The sequence below is a fragment of the Rattus rattus genome, chromosome 5, assembly GCF_011064425.1.
Source record: "Rattus rattus isolate New Zealand chromosome 5, Rrattus_CSIRO_v1, whole genome shotgun sequence".
Taxonomy (NCBI): Eukaryota; Metazoa; Chordata; class Mammalia; order Rodentia; family Muridae; genus Rattus; species Rattus rattus.
In genome coordinates, this window is record NC_046158.1 from 7547372 (window position 1) to 7567840 (window position 20469).

The 20469-nt window shown below is 40.5% G+C and overlaps 1 protein-coding gene across 2 annotated transcripts in view; it reads right to left on the bottom strand.

Annotated features, from left to right (window-relative positions):
- Setx (senataxin) overlaps positions 1-20469 on the bottom strand; it is a 49590-nt gene that overhangs the window by 23409 nt on the left and 5712 nt on the right. For both annotated transcript variants that reach the window (XM_032902944.1, XM_032902945.1), the window contains exons 4-12: positions 18766-18976; positions 15601-15710; positions 12146-12365; positions 11387-11506; positions 9767-9938; positions 9562-9649; positions 5067-9173; positions 3561-3660; positions 268-426 (exon numbers count right to left, since the gene is read on the bottom strand). In XM_032902944.1, coding sequence (XP_032758835.1) covers positions 268-426; positions 3561-3660; positions 5067-9173; positions 9562-9649; positions 9767-9938; positions 11387-11506; positions 12146-12365; positions 15601-15710; positions 18766-18976 — 5287 coding nt within the window. The remainder of the gene's footprint in view (positions 1-267; positions 427-3560; positions 3661-5066; positions 9174-9561; positions 9650-9766; positions 9939-11386; positions 11507-12145; positions 12366-15600; positions 15711-18765; positions 18977-20469) is intronic.

The window sequence follows — 20469 nt, forward strand, 5'->3', positions numbered from 1 at the left end:
GCTGGGCAGCTCATAACTGCTTGTAACTCCAGCTCCCAGGGGATCCAGTATACCTGGCCTCAGCAGGCAACTGCATTTGTATGCACATAGCTACGTACACATAATTAAAAGCAAAGCTTTTAAATAGTAAGCAGTAAACTCGGGATCTTAGGTAGGAAAAAGATTTCTAAATGGAAAGTGATCAACCTGGCATATAACAAAATATGGGACGAAGAAAGCACAGTGTATGGCAAATGAGATCACCTTGTTGCCCCCTTATTTACTTACTGACTGAAGTGCGGCGAAACTTATGAACATAGCCACAGTAATAGTGACTGCGATCTTGCACGCCATGCCTGTCCATGTATTTCTTCTCAGGAACCAAAAACACCAGATCATTTTCCTTTGGATGAAGCTGTTTAGTGAGTTCAGATTCCTCCAGGTAAACTAGGAAACAAAAATTAGCATTTATGCAACTTTTAACAGATTTCAAGATCAATTTACAAGAAATTAAACCTTTGTACTAAGTTCCAAAGTATAAAGTCCTGATGAATTCTCTACATAATGTTAAAAGGGTGACCTAAGCCAAAACAAATTTAAATATCTGATACAGACCCTAACAGTGGCAGCTGTGGTGGCCTATACATGGAAAGCAGAAGGGCTCCACAGTCCCACCACTGGCTGAGGAGTTACTGAATGCTTATAAGGGAGGAAGGGCCACTTTTCTTTAGGAGGATGGACAGTTGATAAGATTCCACAGGCTCCAGTGGAAGACCCCACATTGAGAGACAGAAAAGCAGCACCAGCTGGGCTCAGCGGGCTTTGAAGGAATCCGCTGGGTGGTGTGGTGTGCGCCTTTCATCTCAGGCACATCTTCTGAGTCCTAGCCAGCCTGGTTTACAGAAGTCCAGGACAGCCAGGGGCTATGTAGAGAAACCCTGTCGCAGACCCCACTCTACCCATTCATACAATCTCCTAAGATTTATTTACTTTATGTTGGTACACTGTAGCTGTCTTCAGACACCAGAAGAGGGCATTGGATCCCATTACAGATGACTGTGAGCCACCATGTGGTTCCTGGGAATTGAACTCAGGACCTCTGGAAAAACAGCCATCATACAGTCTTAAGTGACAGCACACCAGTGACTCACAGGAACAAAACCAAGGAGAGGGGTAACTAAAGAATCCTAAGTAAATGTTTTGCAGGGTGGAAGGAAGCCCCTCTCTTCAGTGAGGGAACTCAACTTCTAAAAAAAGATAACTTTGAAGTATCATACAAGGGTTTGGGGAGGTAGGTAGCTTGGTAGGTACTTAGCTCACAACCATTAAGGACCTCAGTTTCAGACCTAGAACCCACATAAGAAGGCTGGGCATGCTGTAAGTGGAGCAATGGGGTTAGGATGGCTGCTCTTCCATAGGACCTGGGTTCAACCCCCAATACTCACATAATAGCTAATAACCATCTGCAACTCTAGTCCCAGCAGTCCAGCAACCTGTCTGCCTTCCACACCCACACACAGGCAACTTTAAAAAAAACAAGGGTTGGGGATTTAGCTCAGTGGTAGAGCACTTGCCTAGTAAGCGCAAGGCCCTGGGTTCGGTCCCCAGCTCTGAAAAAAAAAAAGAAAAAAAAAAAAAAAAAAAAACAAACCCAAAAAAACTGGTCATGGGGCAGGAGAGATGGCTCAGAGGTTAAGAGCACTGACTGCTCTTCCAAAGGCCTGAGTTCAATTCCCAGCAATCACATGGTGGCTCACAACCATTGTAACGGGATCTGACGCCCTCTTCTGGTGTGCAAGTGTACATGCAGGCAGAACTCTATATATAATAAATAAATAAATCTTAAAAAAAAAAAAAAAAGACCGGTCATGGCAGTACACACTTATAATAATACAGTATGGTTAACCAGGAGATACAGATCCCTCTGGCTCACTGGGTCTGCTGGTCTAACTGGTGAGCTCCATGACAATGAGAACCTATTTCAAAACCTAAGGTTGTTGTTCTCTGGCCACCATAGGTGCTCATGCAGGCATGCACAGGCGCATGAGAAAAATACTAAATAAACCTGGCAATAGTTAGGATTGTGAAAACTATCTTTAACATGAACTTTTTAACTATGTTATGATATAGCTCAGTGGTAGAATACAAAGGTCCTGGGTTCTAATCTCAGAACCCCAAAACAAATTATAAAAACAAAAACAGGGAAGAAAAAAGGGGCACAACACAGATTGTTGATTACAGGTGGAAACCAGTAATTTCACAGAAGATGCCCAGCAATCAAGTGATCATTCAGCTGCTACCACAAAAAAGCTACCCTTCTGTTCTATTTTCACCAAATGCATAAACCTCTAAAGTAGTATCTAGGAAACAGGATGTGCTCTATGAACTAACAGGACAGTACTCTTTAGGCATCAAAACATGCAATGACGACCAGCTGAGGAATGCACTACTCTAGACCACTGGGGACCGAAGGCAGCATAACTACAGATGCTGGGACTTCAGATTGGATCCCAGGACAGAAACAGACATTACTGGGACCACAGCTATGATATGAGGTCTCTCTCATGCCCTGTACTATTACTGCAATGGAAAAGCATGTGCGTAAGATGTTAGCACGTGGGAAGGCTTACTGAAAAATGTATGTGGACTCTAGAAGTTTTACACTTTTTAAACTCTAAAATTTGAATGTGAAAAGTTAGTTCTTCCAAACTAAATGCCAGAATTTAGCACCTAAGCCATTCTATAAACCCTCTTCCCATGAGAGCGGTTTCCTAACAATATCAGGTCTCATGGTCAGCAGTTTGCATTATTCGCAATCCACACGAGTTCTAGAGAACCACAAAGGCAGCTCTACCATAAATGTACCAGGACCTCTGTGGACATATTACAGATTATAGATTTGGTGTATAAGAGTCTTATTTTTTTCTATTGTATTTTACTTCTTTGTCACTCTTTGCTGATTTAACAGTACAAAAGTCAGGTAATGTTGTGTGCTGTGCGCCTTGAGTCTCAGCACTGGAGAGGCAGAGGCAAGCAGATCTGTGTGAAATGAAGGCAGCTTGGTCTACTATCGAGTTCCAGGCCAGCCAGGGAGAGACACACAGAAAGATTCTGTCTCAAAAAAAAGGTGGCATGTTCATGAAAAGTTTACTTTTTTTTTTTTTTTTTTTGTTCTTTTTTTTCCCGAAGCTGGGGACCGAACCCAGGGCCTTGCGCTTCCTAGGCAAGCGCTCTACCACTGAGCTAAATCCCCAACCCGAAAAAGTTTACTTTTTAATCTGTTCATATTTTCTCTACATATCACATACACATGTGCTAAAATTACAGAACCTGTTAACTGAACTTCTGACCATTTGTTCTTTTTATCTCAAGTAATGTTTTCTGCCTTAATGTCTCACTGTAACAAGAGCTAAACAAGATGAGTTTACTTGCTGTCTTCATCTGATCGCTGACTGCTGGCTGTAGTATTCTGGAAACCCTTAAATGTTTGTCCCACTGGGCTACCCTACAAGTCCCTAGCATCTCTCAAATAAAAATTTCCAGTTATCACATCATATATTCCAAGTTGCATATGAACTTACTCAGAAATTCCCAATATTTTTTATAGTCGGCTGGAAATTTTCGTAAATGCAACTGATAGAAATTCTCTTTATTTGGAGAGTTCAGCCATTCCTGTGCCACCTACACAAAGCAAAAAGAAAAAAAGAAAAGAAAAAAAGTCAAGAAACTGAGAAATAAAGAACATGTAAAAGTCACTACATACAACAAAATGTTCCAAAGTGGGGCAAAGGAAAAGCAGAACAGCATCCCAAGTGAACACCTAAGAATCAGTCTGTGAGGTCTGTCAAGTTGTCCACAACCGTCCTTTGCAACTCAGCAGCCATTAGCCACATTTGATTCTATTTGTCAACTGAACTCCAAAGGCTAGAAATACTATTCCTCAGAGGAAATAGACACCTCTCATGGTCAGCAGTGACCTGTGGCCCTGGAGCTGGTCCTGTGCTGCTAGATCTTACGGGTAGCAACTACTTCACAATGAGACCGTCTGACCTACATTTCTCTCAATCTCTGGGAATTGGCACAAGCACTCTTCCTGTTGGTTTCTATGTCACACATAGTAGTCTTTCAAAGCCTCAAATGAAACCCAGAAGTATCTTTGAGATCTTTCATGAGTTAAATGACTACTCCTAAGCCCAAATTTATAAAAAAAAAAAAAAAAAAAACAAAACCAAACCCCTAGTGTAAAAAGGCTATTTTACATTAAAAAACCAAAACAACAACAACAACTGGCCTTTGAAACCTTGTTTTATCTCACAATAACATTTTCAGTCAAGTAGCTAAATCTGCATCTGGTCCTCAGTTCCTTGCATAACTGTTCATCAACCACTCAGTGCCAAACTACTTCTGCACAAAGTTAACCAGGCAGAGGGGTAGACACAACCCCACTGTCACACTATGCATCATTTTTGTCTAGAAAAATCCAGCAGGGGCTTTCCCACCATGTACTGCTCCAGCCTATAAATCAGGAGAGGTGAACTCAAGAAGTTCTACCTTACTCCTGGCAGAGAGTAGACATAAACATTACAACATAACCAAGTTAAGCCTCAAAAGAGTCATCTTTTCTTTTTTTTTTTTTTTTTTTTTGATTCTTTTTTTCGGAGCTGGGGACCGAACCCAGGGCCTTGCGCTTCCTAGGCAAGCGCTCTACCACTGAGCTAAATCCCCAACCCCTAAGAGTCATCTTTTCAATGTCCGCTCATCAGTGTGATATTCTAAAATGTACCTTTCCATCCCCACAACTACCATCCAAAGCCAGCATTTTACCCCCAAGTTGCTGTAACCAACCTATAACTAATTTATAAGGTCTGTTAGCCTTTCCACGTTTATTCTCTACCCAACAACCAAGGATGTGGGGTAAGAAATAAGCTAGTGTGTATTACTAGTCCCTGGTCTAAACACAGACCAACTCCAAACCTTCCAATAGCTTCTCACTGAAGTGAGTATAGACTCAACCGAAACTTAGGGAACTATAAGCTCATAACCATTTTTCTATCTATAGAAGGGGCAAAGAATTAAAGAATACTTACTGTTTCAAAAGCATTCAATATTATCAAAGGTAGAAAAACATTAAAATATTCTGCACAATCTTGAAATCGGACAGGCACAGGTCTTGAGATAGACTGACAGAGACTTGTTGGAGCACCACACTTATCAAAGTTCAAAAACATTTGGTATTTCCATTTTAAGACCTCTTTAATGAAGGTGTCAAAGATAGACTGGGATGGCAAGAGAATGTCCACTGAAGCAGCAGCCGACGCAGGCCTGTTCTCACTAAAGGTAAACTTGTAACTCTGTTTGCTGGAACTGCTCGGAGTCTGAAAATGGAAAATATTGCATAAACTTTTCACCTCAGCCACTGGCTTCTGAGACCCCAGGGAAGAGGATGGTGTCATCTTCAAATTGGACTGTGCTCCACTTGACTTATTTTTCAGTGCTGACTGAAGTGTGGTACTTTCCAAAGACTTGGAAAGATTGGCAGTTCGTGAAGCACTGCTTGAGCTAAATATCTTGGTAGTAGTAGGTCTCGAGGACCTGGCTACAGAAAGTGGCAAGCCAGGTTTACGAAACACGTCGTCATCTGCCGCTTTAGCTTCAGAATGTTTTGGGCAGTATTCACCCTGGTTTTTTGTGGTTTCAACACAGTCTTTGTATTTACACTTTATGATACTCAAAGACTCCAACTGAGGCCGACTTAGAGAGTCTTCTCTCTGAACTGTATCTTTATGAGCCACAATAATGGCTTTAGAATTTTCCAACTGTGAGCATAGATCCATATCTTGAGGGTCATGTTGTGTTAGGAATAAATTGTCATCATCATCTGTATCACTACTGGACTCTGGCTCTGCAGCTCTCACTGCTGCCACCTCCCCAACCTGCACTGTGAGAGCACCTCCACTCACAGGGTCCTCTGAAGCAGAGACCATCGCCACATCTGTTGGCACTCCTCCACTTAACACTCGAGATTCACACTGGTTCACAAGACAAGTTATACCTGTTACCCAAGGATCAGAAGCAGCTTCTGCCACTTCTGGTTTGGAAAGCATGCATTTTGCTAATTGCTTTTCATTGCTGATGGCAAGCGGCTCACTTCCTCTATGATTATCTGGCTCATCAGGGTCTGCTGCAAGTACATCCGAACCCTGCACTATGCGTGACACTGCTCTTACGGTATCAGTATTTTTGTAATCAAAGTCTCGTTTTTGGTGTGATCTGGATCTCATAAGCCTTTGAAATTGAAGATCCTGGCTTGTCAGAAGCTTCTTATTATTTTTGATAGAGAGAGTCTGAGGAGAAATTAATTTAGTCTTTTTGGGGGCTTCAACTACTCCAACAGTCTTGCCGTGGTCACGTAATTGGACTATACACTCCAGAGACCTCTGGGACAACTCAAATGCTTTCCGTGGACCTTTTTTCAGACCAAGTTTTTCAACTGTCGAAGTTGGCTCTGGACACTGGCGAAACTTCTTTGGTGGTACAATAGCAGGAGAAGTTCTACAACTTATATAACATGAACTCTTAGTCTGTCCTCTTCTGGTGTCTGGATGGGTTTTCTTAGCAGCCTTAGAAGCTGGAACTTTCCTAACAGGTTTTGAGTGAGGGCGAGGCTTTGTAGACTTCTTCTGTAAAACCGTAGAATCTCTCTCAACACTAGAACTGGGAGCTGCCATGTCCACATCTGCGCTCTCTAAGTCCCTTTCAGGAAGATCTCTGTGCTCAGCCAACTGTTCAGTTCTGACAGAAGATGAAGGCCGCTGAGGATCTTCAGCTGTAACTTTATCACATCGTTTCCTCTTAGGTTTTCTTACTCCAATTTTACAAAATCCCTCAGCAGAAACACTACTGTGTGGTTCTGCATGCTCTTTAATGCCCTTTTCTTTGTTTCTAACAACCTCTTCAGACACAGAATCTGCACCACAACCTAAGTTATTGTTTGTACTATCAGCTACGTGAGCTATACAGCTCTTTTGGTCCTCTTGAAGGGAACTTTTGCTGTCTATTTTATGATCTTGCCAAACTGAAAAGACTTCAGATGAACTTTCAAACTCAAAAACCTGAGATTCAGAGTCCTCAAATTCTATAGGACAATTTGTTTCTTCTTCCTTCACAAGCTTCTTTTCCACACTGGTGTTAACTACCAAATCATGCTGCTCTGAACAGTCATTCTCCCTGGACACTTTGCTCTGTTCGTTGTTTCCCTCAATACCACAACTTTTATCCTCATCTTGCTCATCACCATCATCTTCATCATCAGAATCTGAAATAATAATAACTTGTTCATGGCAGGTGGCATCCCTGTTGTGGTTAGCTGTCAAACATTTTTTATCATCTTTCTGTAGCTGAAATGAATTCTGTTTACTTAAACCTGAGGGAAATTGAATAACAGTGGTTTGAGATATTAAAGTTATGTTGCAAAGGTCTACCTGAGGACCTGCTACCAAAGCCTTGTTGCTGTCATGAGGCACCTGTCCTTCCAAGTTAGAAGTCAGCACTCTCATCTCCTTATTATCTCTTGATTCAACTGCCACCTTTACAGGACCCTCGCATGGAGTCTTCACCAGTGTATCAGTAACTTCTGTAAATGATATCAAATCATCATCAGCATGGCCTTCCTGGATTTGAAGCTTGTCTTCATCATCAAAAGAACTATTATCCAACTTCTCACTTTTTATCTCTTTCTTGAACAACGAACTGTTTTTAGATTTTTGCTCTTCATGGTCATCATTCAGAACAGAGTCTGAAGACACATCATGTTCGATGGTATCTTTTTTTAGAGCTCCTCTATCTGTTCCTGAACGGTTCTCAAGGTCAGACGTGGCTGCATTTTCCTCTAAATCAATAATGTTATTGACCAAAGTACTTTTCCTGTGTTGCTTCTTTAGGACATGTGATAACTTTGCACAAATTTCATCTTTTTGTACTTTGAAATTTGGTTTTGAAGTTTTACCAACAGTGCCATCCTTTAATGGGACATCTCCATTTGATGTAGATACCTTTTCCAGAAAATCGATGCTAGAATCAGTCAATGAATGTGTTGATATTATTACTCCTCTGTCACACCCCCATTCTGGACCACTTCTTGAAGTACTATTTGGTGCTGTATATGAAGAGTTTTCTTTTCCAGACTGTTCTGTGCTTATTTTAACTTGCTCTGGAGCACTTTCAGAAAGAAGAGCCTCACTTTTCTCGGCTGGCAGAGGCTCTTCTTCATTCAAGTCAATATAGTGCTGCGTGAAGTCCTCCTCTTCTGTAGCACTTGCTTTCGTCGGCACTCGATGGCTGTCAGCTTTCATTGGCTCTTTAGAAGGTATTGGGCTGCAATTTCCCAAGCAATGAATGTCTTTTTTAGGCTTCCTGTCTATTTGTTCACTTTCTTCTTTAAAAGATGGAGGGGTTTTGAATGTAGAAGTTGTATCCCCAAAGGTGCTATATTGGGGCATTTTGATTTTTATGTTTCTAATTATTTGTTTCAAACACATTTGTAACTCATGGGTTTCTTGACCAGTCAACTGCCAACCCAGAGACGAATTTCCTCGTAAGAATAAGTTAAGTTTATCCCAGAACCGCTTACAAAGTGTTTGCTGACCAAGCTGATAACCTTCTTTGAGGAGACCCCTAATCAACTGTACACATGCAAGCTGGACAGAGTTAGATGGCACTGAATGCAACGCCAAGGACGACATTATTGCTGCTCCTCTGGGGGTACTTCCAGGTGACTTCTCACAACTCCGTACAAATGCGGTGGTAGGAAGCTTGGCACACTTCACAACAGCATCTACCCACTGCTGAGAACTCACCCACAGCAGATGCAAGCATTTTTTATTTCTATGCAGTTCAATCACTGATACTAAAATCAGAATAAAAAATTCAGTGACTTTGTCACACACAGCATCTGTCTGGTTGAGGACATCTTTGACTTCTGAGTATAGATGATGAATTACTTCTACTATGTAAGCCACACCCAAATCCTTAAGATCCATGAGTGACTGAACAAAAGGTATGAACCACAGAAAGGTGCTGTTATGAACACGCATATCTTGACCAATATCTGACTGAAGTACATTGGCTAACGTTTCCATTTCTTCATACATGTTAGGACAATAATCTGGACAAATGGCTGATCTCCACCCAGAATCCTAAAATGAAAATGATCAATATTCAGTAAGCAAGTATCAATGGTATTAACACCCAATCTATAGAAAAGGACTATAATGTGCAGCTTTACTCTCCTGGTCTATAATATGCAGTACTTAATGTCATTTGAATTATAAAATGCTTCAAGAAAATGCAAATTCACATCTCCACATACTTCAGTCTTCCTATCAGTTGGCTTGATTACTATTCCTCCTAACAAGATACTCCCCCCTCCCTCTGGTTAGAGTCCATGTTCCCCACATGAAATGCATCAACCCCACCAAAGGGCCTTTATGAAACAGTGGATTTAGACCGACTACACAGTCAACAAGCAGTCACTACCCAGAACACTGTCTCTACAGAGTCACTCAGCTTTAAAATGTTCTCTACCTTTTTGGTCTTTTCAGGATTATAGTTATACACAATCTGGCTGCACGTCACCATATCATCAAAATGTGGCTCCGGTTCTAATTTGGTCCTTAAATATTAAGAATAAATAAAAATTACTGAAATGAAAGGGGTTGGAGAAGAGGGGGAAAAAAATCTTAGAAAATCAGCTACAATATGTTATTTTAAATTCTAACATTTAGCGAACCTTATAGAGCTGTTCCGTATATTCTGGATCTCTCTGTTATAGCTCTCGTTGTTAATGATGGTTTGAAATGCTTCAATAGGGTCAATAAGTTGACCCCACACCTTAGATCCAAGGCGATCAAGAATCACCATGAAACAGTGTAACGCTGGCCAGAAAGGATCCATGCTGTCATCTGAAATAAAACATAACGATTACTAAATTACAAAACAATAAAAAAAAAGTCTAAGATATATTGAAAACATTTTTAGCCAAAAAAAAAAAAAAAAAAAGCAAAATTCCAAGTAATTTAAAGTGGTTTTTTTGTTTTTTGTTTTTTGTTTTTTTTTGAGACAGGGTTTCTCTGTAGCCCTGGCTGTTGTGGAACTCCCTCTGTAAACCTGGCTGGCCTCGAACTCTACATGTGGAACCTCGAAGTTAACACATGCTTCTGCCACCCAAGCACAGGGAAGATTTGGGCCATTATTCCTGACATACAAATTTTCAAAATGTTCTAAAACTATAATCTCTTTGCAAAAAATAATGGGAACCAAACTGATGATCAACAGAACAGTCTTCTAATCTGTCTTTCTCATTCTAAGTATTGTCTGAAAGAGTGAAAGAATAAGAAATGGTATTTACTATCTACATAAGGTGCAGGATCTAAAACATTCTGCTCCAGCAAGACCCTTAATTTTGCTTACTATGTCACAGCATGCTGAGGATTAAAACTGCTGGCCAACAGCAAGCACTCTCCACACTCATTCTTTTATCTTTGCTGTCCACTTTTTTTTTTTCTTTTTTTCGGAGCTGGGGACTGAACCCAGGGCCTTGCGCTTCCTAGGCAAGCGCTGAGCTAAATCCCCAACCCCTGCTGTCCATTTTTAATAACTCATACTACCCATGCTCTCCCCCTTTCCCTCTCAAATACAGTGGCAAGATCCCGGTTAATGACCTTTGAGGATTCCTCAACATCCTTAGTCAAGCTTAATTTCTCACATGCCCATAATCTCTCTGTAGCAAAACAAACCCGCTACTTGCAGATATTACCAGAATGCCTTCTCCATCAGCACTGCCTATCAAATTCCTGACCATCTTTACTAGATTCCACACTCTGGTAACATTCCCAGGTGTTTTGATTCCCAGAGTACACTGTTAAGTGACATGCTTTTGCAAAAGAATCTCACAGAGACTCTGGTTTATATAATGGAAAAGAAACCGAACTTCTCTGGATTCATTTCCTCTAGCAAAGATAGGAGCTAAATTAAAGTGTAAGGGGTCCTTTGAAATTTAAAGTCTGAATCTATGACCTAACTCAGTCCCTGGGTCACACTGTGCTAGAGCACTTCCCAGCATGCCTGAGGCCTGAAGGTTCTTTTCACCACACTCTTACAACCCCAATTCTTATAGTGACACAAAACTTTATTTTTTGGCTTTTCAAAACAGGGTTTTTCTCTGTGTATCCTTGGCTATCCAGGAACTCACTCTGTACGTGAGCTTGAACTCACAGAGATCTGCCTACCTCTGCCTTCTAGTGCTGAGATTTAATGGTGTGGGGCACCACTCTGCCTAGCGTCACCAACAATTTTAAAAGTACACCATCACAGCATTATTCAAAAGCATTTTGCAAGTAAAGTATATTACCATCCGATTGCTTCTCCATGGTGTGAAGAATTGATTGCATAAAATCATTTTGTTTGTCTGAACCCAGCAACAGTGAATCCATGGCTTGCTCCTCAAGAATAGTCAACAACATGCAAATACCTGTAAGATTATCCCAGTTTACTGGACTGATCAAACACTACACTAAATGCAGGGAGAAAGCAGGGCAGGAAGTCAAAGCAGAACAGATTTCAGCTCCCAAGACAGCTATTTAAGTCTGAGGCACTTCACGCACCACTCCCCAACACTTTCTTTCCCTGTGAAACAGGTAAGTGGTGGTAGCCTTGGTAGAAGGTAGTTTCTAAGATGACTATCACATAACTTGAATTTCACAAGATGCCACAAACATTCATAAATGTTATATACAGTTCATATACCACTAAGAGGAAAATTGCTACCAACTATGACATGTAACGTTAAAGAACAGAAATTAATGAAATAGTGACTTGCAAATATCTCTCACCACATGGAAGTTTTTATACCATTAAAATAAACGAGGTAATAATAATCACACTGACACTTCTACTTCAAACAAAAGACTTACTCACCAGGGTTTGAAAATGTATCTGTTTGGAAGACATCTAGAATAAATGGTATTTAATAAGATATAAAATACTTAAGCTAATTTAGCAAAGGAACAAGAACTGGGAACCATGAAAACTTGCAATATGGAAATTGCTCAAAGATTGCTCTGTGCTCAGAACACTAGGGAAGACACGTCCATGTAGGAATAATACTCACCTAGCCAATAGTTTTTGTAGTTGGTAGTATCATACATGTGTGCAGGCAAAAGGATCAGTTTGCCTTTTTCAAGCACAGAAGATGTGTAAATGTCTGGACTTTCCAAAAGCCCCAATTCAATGACTTTAAAAAGGCAAGTTAAAACTTCCTGTAAGTCATAATAGTCATCTCTGTCCACCTTCCCCAGGTTTCTTGCAGTCAGAATAGCCCATCGCCGAACCTAAGCAATTGTATTATAAATAACATTGTAGGTTCATTAATTCAATGAGCAATAAACAAAGAAAATCTTCTGGTTACAGATTTCTGTAGACTGATCAAAGAGGCATCACTACAGTGTATGGGCCTTATTTGATCCTGATGATCATTTTCATTGATTTAAAGACTAGCAGGAACCCGTCCTATGTTAATATCTATTTAACATTATTATAAGCACTTGGTAATTTTTTTCCATTCATTCCATCAATCTTTTGTGCTCACTTACATTTTAAGTATGTCTATTAGAAGCAATCCACTTAAGACTTCTACTAGCCGAGTTGGGGATTTAGCTCAGTGGTAGAGCGCTTGCCTAGCAAGCACAAGGCCCTGGGTTTGGTCCCCAGCTCCGAAAAAAAAAAAAAAAAAGAAAAAAAAAAAAGACTTCTACTAGCCAATCTACTCTTTAGCTATTAAGTTCAGCTGGTTTGATAACACAGATTTGCTCAAACCTGTTTTTATGCATGAACTTTTTCCTTTAATACTTTAAGATTTATTCATTATGTATTCAGCGTTCTACCTGGAGGCCAAAAGAGAGCATCAGATCCCATTACAGATGGTTGTGAGCCACCATGTGGTTGCTGGGAATTGAACTCAGGACCTCTGGAAGAACAGTCAATGCTCTTAACCACTAAGCCATCTCTCTAGCCCCCCTTTAATAGCTTTTATTCTTTGAAATTTCATAATTTTACAATATATCTTAGTCATTTTCATCTACCATCACATCCAACTTCATTTATAGCATGCCTTTTCAAAATAACCCACGTTCGCCTCTGCCCTTAGGGTGATGCCTTCTGCTTCTTTCAACCCCATTAACATTTCGAGATACCAAGGCACTGACATGCACTTTCCTTGAACTTGGTTCACCCCTTCTCCCACCCCACTCCTTTCTACTTCAGACTTGATTTGACTCTGTAACCCATGAAGCCTGGAACTCATTATGTAGATCAGACTGGCCTCGGATGTGTGGCATCTCCCTCCTTCAGCCTCCCAAGCACTGGGATATCAGGCATAAACTACATGCCCAACCTGAACAAGATTTTTGGTTTCATTGTTATACAAAGGCTTCTAACATCCACATTAATGATAATCAGCCGTCTGTTTGCCTTATCTCTCAGACTCCTCCTCTATGTATTGTTTCGTAAAAGTCACTGTGTGACACCTCTTCAAGAACCTTGAACAGTGGTATATTCTAATATCTAAGGAGTTTGACTGGATATATAATGTTAAGCCCTTCCCCTAAAATCTCTGTAAAAACACACTTGTCTTCTCTCATCCCATGTGAAAAGGCATTTTCCTATAGTTCTATTTGTTTCTGTCATTGGGGACTGTAAAAGAAACTTTTACCCTGACTTCTGCTTCGGTGACTTTAAGAGAAATTAAATGTCCTAAAATCTGGTGCCCCTCCCCAGAATGGGGAAAAGAGCAGTTATTCTCGTCTCCTATCTAATTTGTGACTTCTAGAAATATCTCATTTTTGTATCTTTGTATATTATCCTTTAAGAATTTTTTCAAATTTGGCTTTGATCATCTTCCAGTATTCTGCACAGGTTTGGGGTTGCCCTTCTCTCTCCTTCTGAAACCCTCATAGGTTCTCCATGGTCTTATTTGCACCAGTGAAGCTGCCTCCACTGTTTCCTTGTTTTACTTTTATCTTTCTAGACTTCTTACATCGACTTGTAACACTACCATCTTTCTATGCATCTCAAATCTTTATTTCCTTTCTAGGATTTGCTTATCTCATTTCACTGAGTAATACACTCTCTGAAACATACATATGTACTCATTTTCATTATCACATACCTAAAGTCCTTTTCTCTTAAGATAGCATCTTCTGTTTATCCCCAGCTGATCTAAAACTTGCTGCATAGCTGAGAATGACCTGGGCCTCCCCACTCCCACATGCTCACTATTACCATGGCTAGTTTGTGTCGTGAAAGGGGTCAACCTCAGGGATTTATGCATACTAGACAAGCACTGTGACTGAACTACATCCACAAGGATTTAGTCCCCAGGTCAGAAAGCAGCAGCAAACAGGTCAAGGCTACATTTTCCCTCCATGAACCTGAAGAGGCGCAATATTAAAGTCATCACTTAAGCTCTTCCACTGCTGGTCTATAGAAACATCTAGTCTGACTACCTCACTTCCTCTCTGGGGACTTTTCCTACCATTTGTTTAGAAGGAAGGAAAGATTCACCATCATTTTGACTACAAGTCTATTACTATGCTCCTTTTTTCCCCTGAGACAAGGTCCCACTATGTAGTTGACTGTCCTGGAACTATTAGACCAGGCTGGCCATGAACTCAGATCTACCAGCCTCTGCCTCCCAAGTGCTGGGATTAAAGGCATGTACTATTACACCCTGCAGTATGTTCTTTCCTTGCTACAGGTTTAAAAACATCTTTTCTTGTCATTACTTTGGCAGAGCAGACTTTCTCAGCAATAACCTTAAAATATTGACTCTATTCTAACTGCTAGTGTACAAGGAACTGTACGTGGAGGCAGTCTCACTTCATGGTAGGCTAGGGCCTGTCTCCATGCTTAGGGGTAATCTCTGTATCTGTTCTTGTCCACTCTCGGAATTTTATCTTTCTTCATCTCTAGCACCTAGGAATTTTTCTTGCTCCAACCTATCCTCTACAATTGCACTCCCTTCAATCCCATTTATTAGCAAATTATTTAAAATGCCATTTCCACGTATCTCAGCAGCAAAGTGAGAAAAGCAGGACTCTTTCATTAGTTCAATTTGATACTATGCTGGTTAATTTTGTCAACGTAACACAAACCTATAAATATTTACAAAGAGGAAGTCTGGGACACTGTCTTAATGACTGAAATGGGAGGGCCCAGCCTACTGTGGGTAGTATCTCTTGTCCTCTGGACAGATGATGGCTTTGGATTGTACAAGAAAGTAGGTTAAGTCAGTAAGTAGTATTCCTCCATGGTTATCTGCTTCACTTCCTCCTTCCAGGTTCCTGCTTTCCTTTGATGAACCCTGATATGGCAGTGTATTATGAAGCAAACCCTTTCCTTTTTTCCAAAGTTATTTTGGCTAGTACTTTATCAGAACAACAGAAAGAGAAAAAAAAGTAAAAAGCTTAACTAATACTTTAAACAAAATACACACCACGTCTGTAACTGAGGCTACCTGACATGTACCAAGTAAAGGCAAAGCTGGCACTGCCTGGCACTCATACTCACCATTTCATTGGGATGAACCAAAAACAAATAGATGCCTGGGTATTTGTCAAAGACCTGAAAGGAGCAATTGTTTTGTTCCATTCGGCAAAGCGCTTCCACACACAGTTCATCTAAACAGAGAGACAACAAATGATTAAATTCAGGGCCTCAAGAGGCCCTAAACATTGGCTCTTAGGTTATTTTGTACATAAATGTTAATTGTTTTTAAACAAGGCATTAAAAATTCTGATGCCAGGCTGGAGAGGTGGCTCAGTGGTTAAGAGCACTGACTGCTCTTCCAGAGGTCCTGAGTTCAATTCCCAGCACCCACATGGTGGCTCACAGCCATCTGTATTGGGATCTGGTGCCCTCTTCTGGCATGCAGGCATGTACACAGACAGAACACTATACATAATAAATTTAAAAAAAAATGCTGATGCTGAAATTGGTTAGACTAGTATTTACACACACACACACACACACACACACACACACACACGCGCGCGCGCGCACGCTTTGTTTTTGTGTTTTGAAGTGCTGGAAATCAACCCTAGTTCCTGAGGTAAGTCTCTACCACTGAGTTACATTCCAGTTCAGACAGGTTATTCACTGTGCTCATGCATGGCATGTTCCTCTCATTTTAAATTTACTGAAACATGTATTTATACTTTGTGTAATGATCTACAGAAGAGAAGCTTAGGAGCATAGTTTCAGGTCCAGTGTCTTTCGTTTGATTATTTGGTCCGCCCGGACTGGAGTTAGAACAAGGGAACCTTCTCTTCCTAATGTTAGTCATCTCAATTGCATTTATTGATCAATTAACTTTATTAGATTTAAAAATCAATTTTAACTTGTCAAGCTTCAAAAACAGTATACTAATAACAGCACTAGCTTTGGAGGGTGACTATGACTTGGTCAGCTTACTGGGAACACCTGAAATACTATGTATGACATATATGAAAGCATAAGCAATCTTCAAGCTTATATGCGCTTTTATGGATTTTCACATTTTTTAAAAATTGTATGTATATGAATATTTTGCCTGTTTGCATGTTTATCTACCACAAAGACCTGTGGCCACAGAGATCAGAAGGGGATGGGGCGTCAGATCCCCTGGGTCTGGAGTTACTGACAGTTGTAAGCTGCCGTGTGGGAGCTGGGAACTGAACCTAGGTGTTTGGCAAGAGCAAGTCCTCTTAACTGCTGAGCCATCTCTCCAGCCCTGGCATTTATGGGTACATTTTTCTTTAATTAATGTTTAAAAGGCAGGAGGATGGCTTAGCTGTTAAAATCACTGACTACTCTTCCAGAGGCCCGGAATTGATTCCAAGCACCCGCACAGTGGCTCACAATCATCTTTAACCACAGTTCCAAAGGGTCAAACATCTTCCTCCAAACTTCTTGGGTACTGCACATATGTGGTGCATATATGCAATTACATATACATATATGCAGGCAAAACATTCATACACATAAAAAATATTAAATGAAAATGTTTAAAAGACTTTTAGTTTAAAAATCAAGTTACTTGGAATTTAGTAACGTATCTAGTCAAAAGTAGAACTTGGTGACACACGCCTATAATCCCAACATCCCAGAGGGAGGTAAATCTCTAGAGATCAAGGCAGCATGGTTGCTAGGGCTACAAAGAGAGACCCTGTTTCAAAAAGACTAATAAAAGAAAAATAAAAAAATTAAAAAGTATCACAAGAAATTTGAAAAATGCATAAAGTGTATATTTTATAGAGCAACTGTGTCACATAGCAATATATAAATACACACACAAGTCTGGTGGCAAAAGCCTGTAATCCCAGCTCCTGGGGAAGCTGAAGTGAAAGGATCTTAAATTCAAAGTTTGCCTAGGCTACAGAGTTGCCAGCCTGGCAACTTAGTAATGTGCTGTCTCAAAATAGACAATACTAAGAAAGCTAGAGAAGGGCTGGAAAGGTGGCTCAGTGGTTAAGAGCACTGGTTTCTCTTCCAGAGGTCTTGAGTTCAATTCCCAGCAACCACATGGTGGCTCACAACCATCTGTAATGGGATATGGTATCCAATGCCCTCTTCTGGTGTGTCTGAGGGCAGTAACAGTGTACCCATATACATAAAATCTTTTTTTAAAAAGGCAGCTAGGGTTATAGAGTGCTTACCTAAGGTGTGCACAGCACCAAAAACAAACAAAACAAGCAAGCAAAATAACCACCCCACATATGTGTGCAAGTAGACTATATTGGATTAAGAGAAAAATATAACCCAACTCAATGTGTTGTCCTTAGTCACTCTAAAACAGATCGGTCACATACCACATTTGTAACTATTGAGAATATAGGGCTAAATACTATACATCCTAATGTGTTTTTTACACCTGATATATATGCTGGTCCACACTTCTACCAACTCTGGAGGCTAAACTAGGATTTTGATTTCAAGGCCATTCTGGATAGACAGATTCATAGTAAGAAATGCAAATACAGCAAAACTGTTTAATGTAGAACCTATATGGATGGGTATATCATGCTCGCTCTAATTTGTTGAAAACAAAATATTAAAGTATCCTAAGTATGTATGAAAGCCAACAGATTTTCATCTCACATAAACAAATTAAAAAAATGTCTTTGTTCCTCACTCCTCCTTCTGCTCTTCCTCTTTCTCTCTCTCTCTCTCTCTCTCTCTCTCTCTCTCTCTCTCTTTCTCTCTCTCTCTTCCTCTTCCTCTCCTGGCTTGACTAAAAAAAAATGTCTTTGTACCCAGAGCCTCACACATACACTAAGCTATACCCAGACTATTTTTTCCTATGTATTATTTTATGTGGTGTGTGTGTACCAGTGAACACATACATATGTGCATCCCACGGCTGTAGGAGCACACGGGAGCCAGAAGAGGGCATCAAGTCTCCTAGAGCGATAGTTAGAAGTTACGTAGCTGTGAGCCACCCAGTGTGTTGGTAACCAGACCCAGGTCCTCTGTGAGAGCAGTGCAGGTTCTTAACCACCTGGCCATGTCTCCAGCTCCAACAGATCCCAATTATGTTTAATTATTTTATGTGCATGAGGTGTGTGCCACCATGTGGGTGCTGAGAATTGAACCAAGATCCTCTGGAAGAGCTGTTACACTCTTAAATGCTAAGGCATCTATCTCTTCGGTCCCAACTCCAACTCTTAGTAAAATGTATACACCCAAGATACTCACTAACACGCTCATGCAGAAGCAAGTAAGGGTACTTCAGTATTTCAAAAAGAGGAACTCGAAGCCTATTTTCAAAATCTTGGCCACTACAGTCAAAGAGCTGCTCCTCTCCATTGTTGTCTACTATATATAACTCGTCGTCATCCTCAGCTTCTGCCTTCATGGACTTCTCAAAGTGACTTATGAGGCGTAAGGTTTCTAGCTCCCATAAAACCTGCAGAAAGAAGAAAAGGGGCAATGTTTTGTATCTTAACAAAATATGCTATGTGTATATCTTTCCTGTGGAAAGCCTTTTCCTCTTTATGTTTAGAAAATTAGAACTGCCTGGGGGTGGTAGTGCACATCTTTAATCTCAGCACTCAGGAGGCAGAGGCAGGCAGATCTCTTCAAGTTCAAGGGAAGCCTGGTCTACAAAGTGTGTTCCAGGACAGCCAGAGCTACACAGAGAAAAAACCCTGTGAGAAGCTTAAAGCAGCACCTATCACACAGACGTAACTTGGAACTAGAGGTTTGGTTTCTACCACTGCAACGAAATGAGTACTGAGATAAGTAAGTCTCACCCACTGTTTGGCTTCCCAATGTAGGTAAAAGTTGTTTACATGATTTCAGTCCCAAAAATACTATATATATCTGAATCAGTTTTAAAAAGCAAAAATGGTTTAAAAGCTGTGATGCAGCTCAGTTGTTAGGGCACTCACCTAACGGGCATAAAGCTCTTGTTCTACCTCAGCACAGACTTGAGTGTGACGGTACATGCTGAAACCCAAACACTGGAGAGCTGAGGCAAAAGGACCAGTCGAGCTCAAGCTCACCTCCAGCTCTATAGAGAGGTTGAAGGCAGTGTAAGCTAAACACCCATGTCAAACAAAAAAGATTTCCCTTGACATCCACAACTTAGATTTAGAAGTTGTTAATAAGGTTTAACTTTCAGCCAATCTTGGCTTTTACCATGCCTTCCTCACTAAGCAAATCTAGTTTTTGCCTGAGAAATGATGTGCTAGTCTTCCTTTTACTTGAACACTTTATGTCATTATAGGTGGACTAACCTCAAAATGGTTATCTTAGCAACTAAGGAAGCCTAAGGAGATGGAAAGAGACAGGAGATGTCAGGTGAATGAAGCAGGCAGGATTCACACATTTACTGATTAGTGAATTCTCCTGCCTTACACAAGTGTGATTCATGGCACTCCAAAACAGTTACAATAGTAACTTCAGGATGGGTGATCATCAGAACCTAATGACAATGATAAAGTTCAAAATGGAGAATTATATACAGTGACTCAGAAACAGGATGTTGAGTCCATGCTCCTAGAAAAGTGGGATTGGTGAGATTGGTTAATAAACCTCCAACTTGTAAGAGTCAAACAAGACACGCTACATGAACTAAAAAACGTCCAATGACATGAGACGCTGCTGTTGCTCCTTCAAATACATGAAAGCTGTCATTTTTGCCTGGTGCATGCTTGAAATGCCAGTATTCACAAGGTGGAGACAAGTAGAACAGAAGCTCAAAGTCATCCTTGGCTACTACTTAGCACGAAGTTAGTTTTGTTTCAAATGAGGGTGAGGGGACACATTTCTTTAAATATAAGTTTATACACAAATAGGTTAGATAGTTTGAATATAAAAATTAAGGATGGGGAGATAGTCAGTGAGGTGATTTCCCCAGCATATATCTGTAATCCCAGTACCAGGCTAAGATAGATG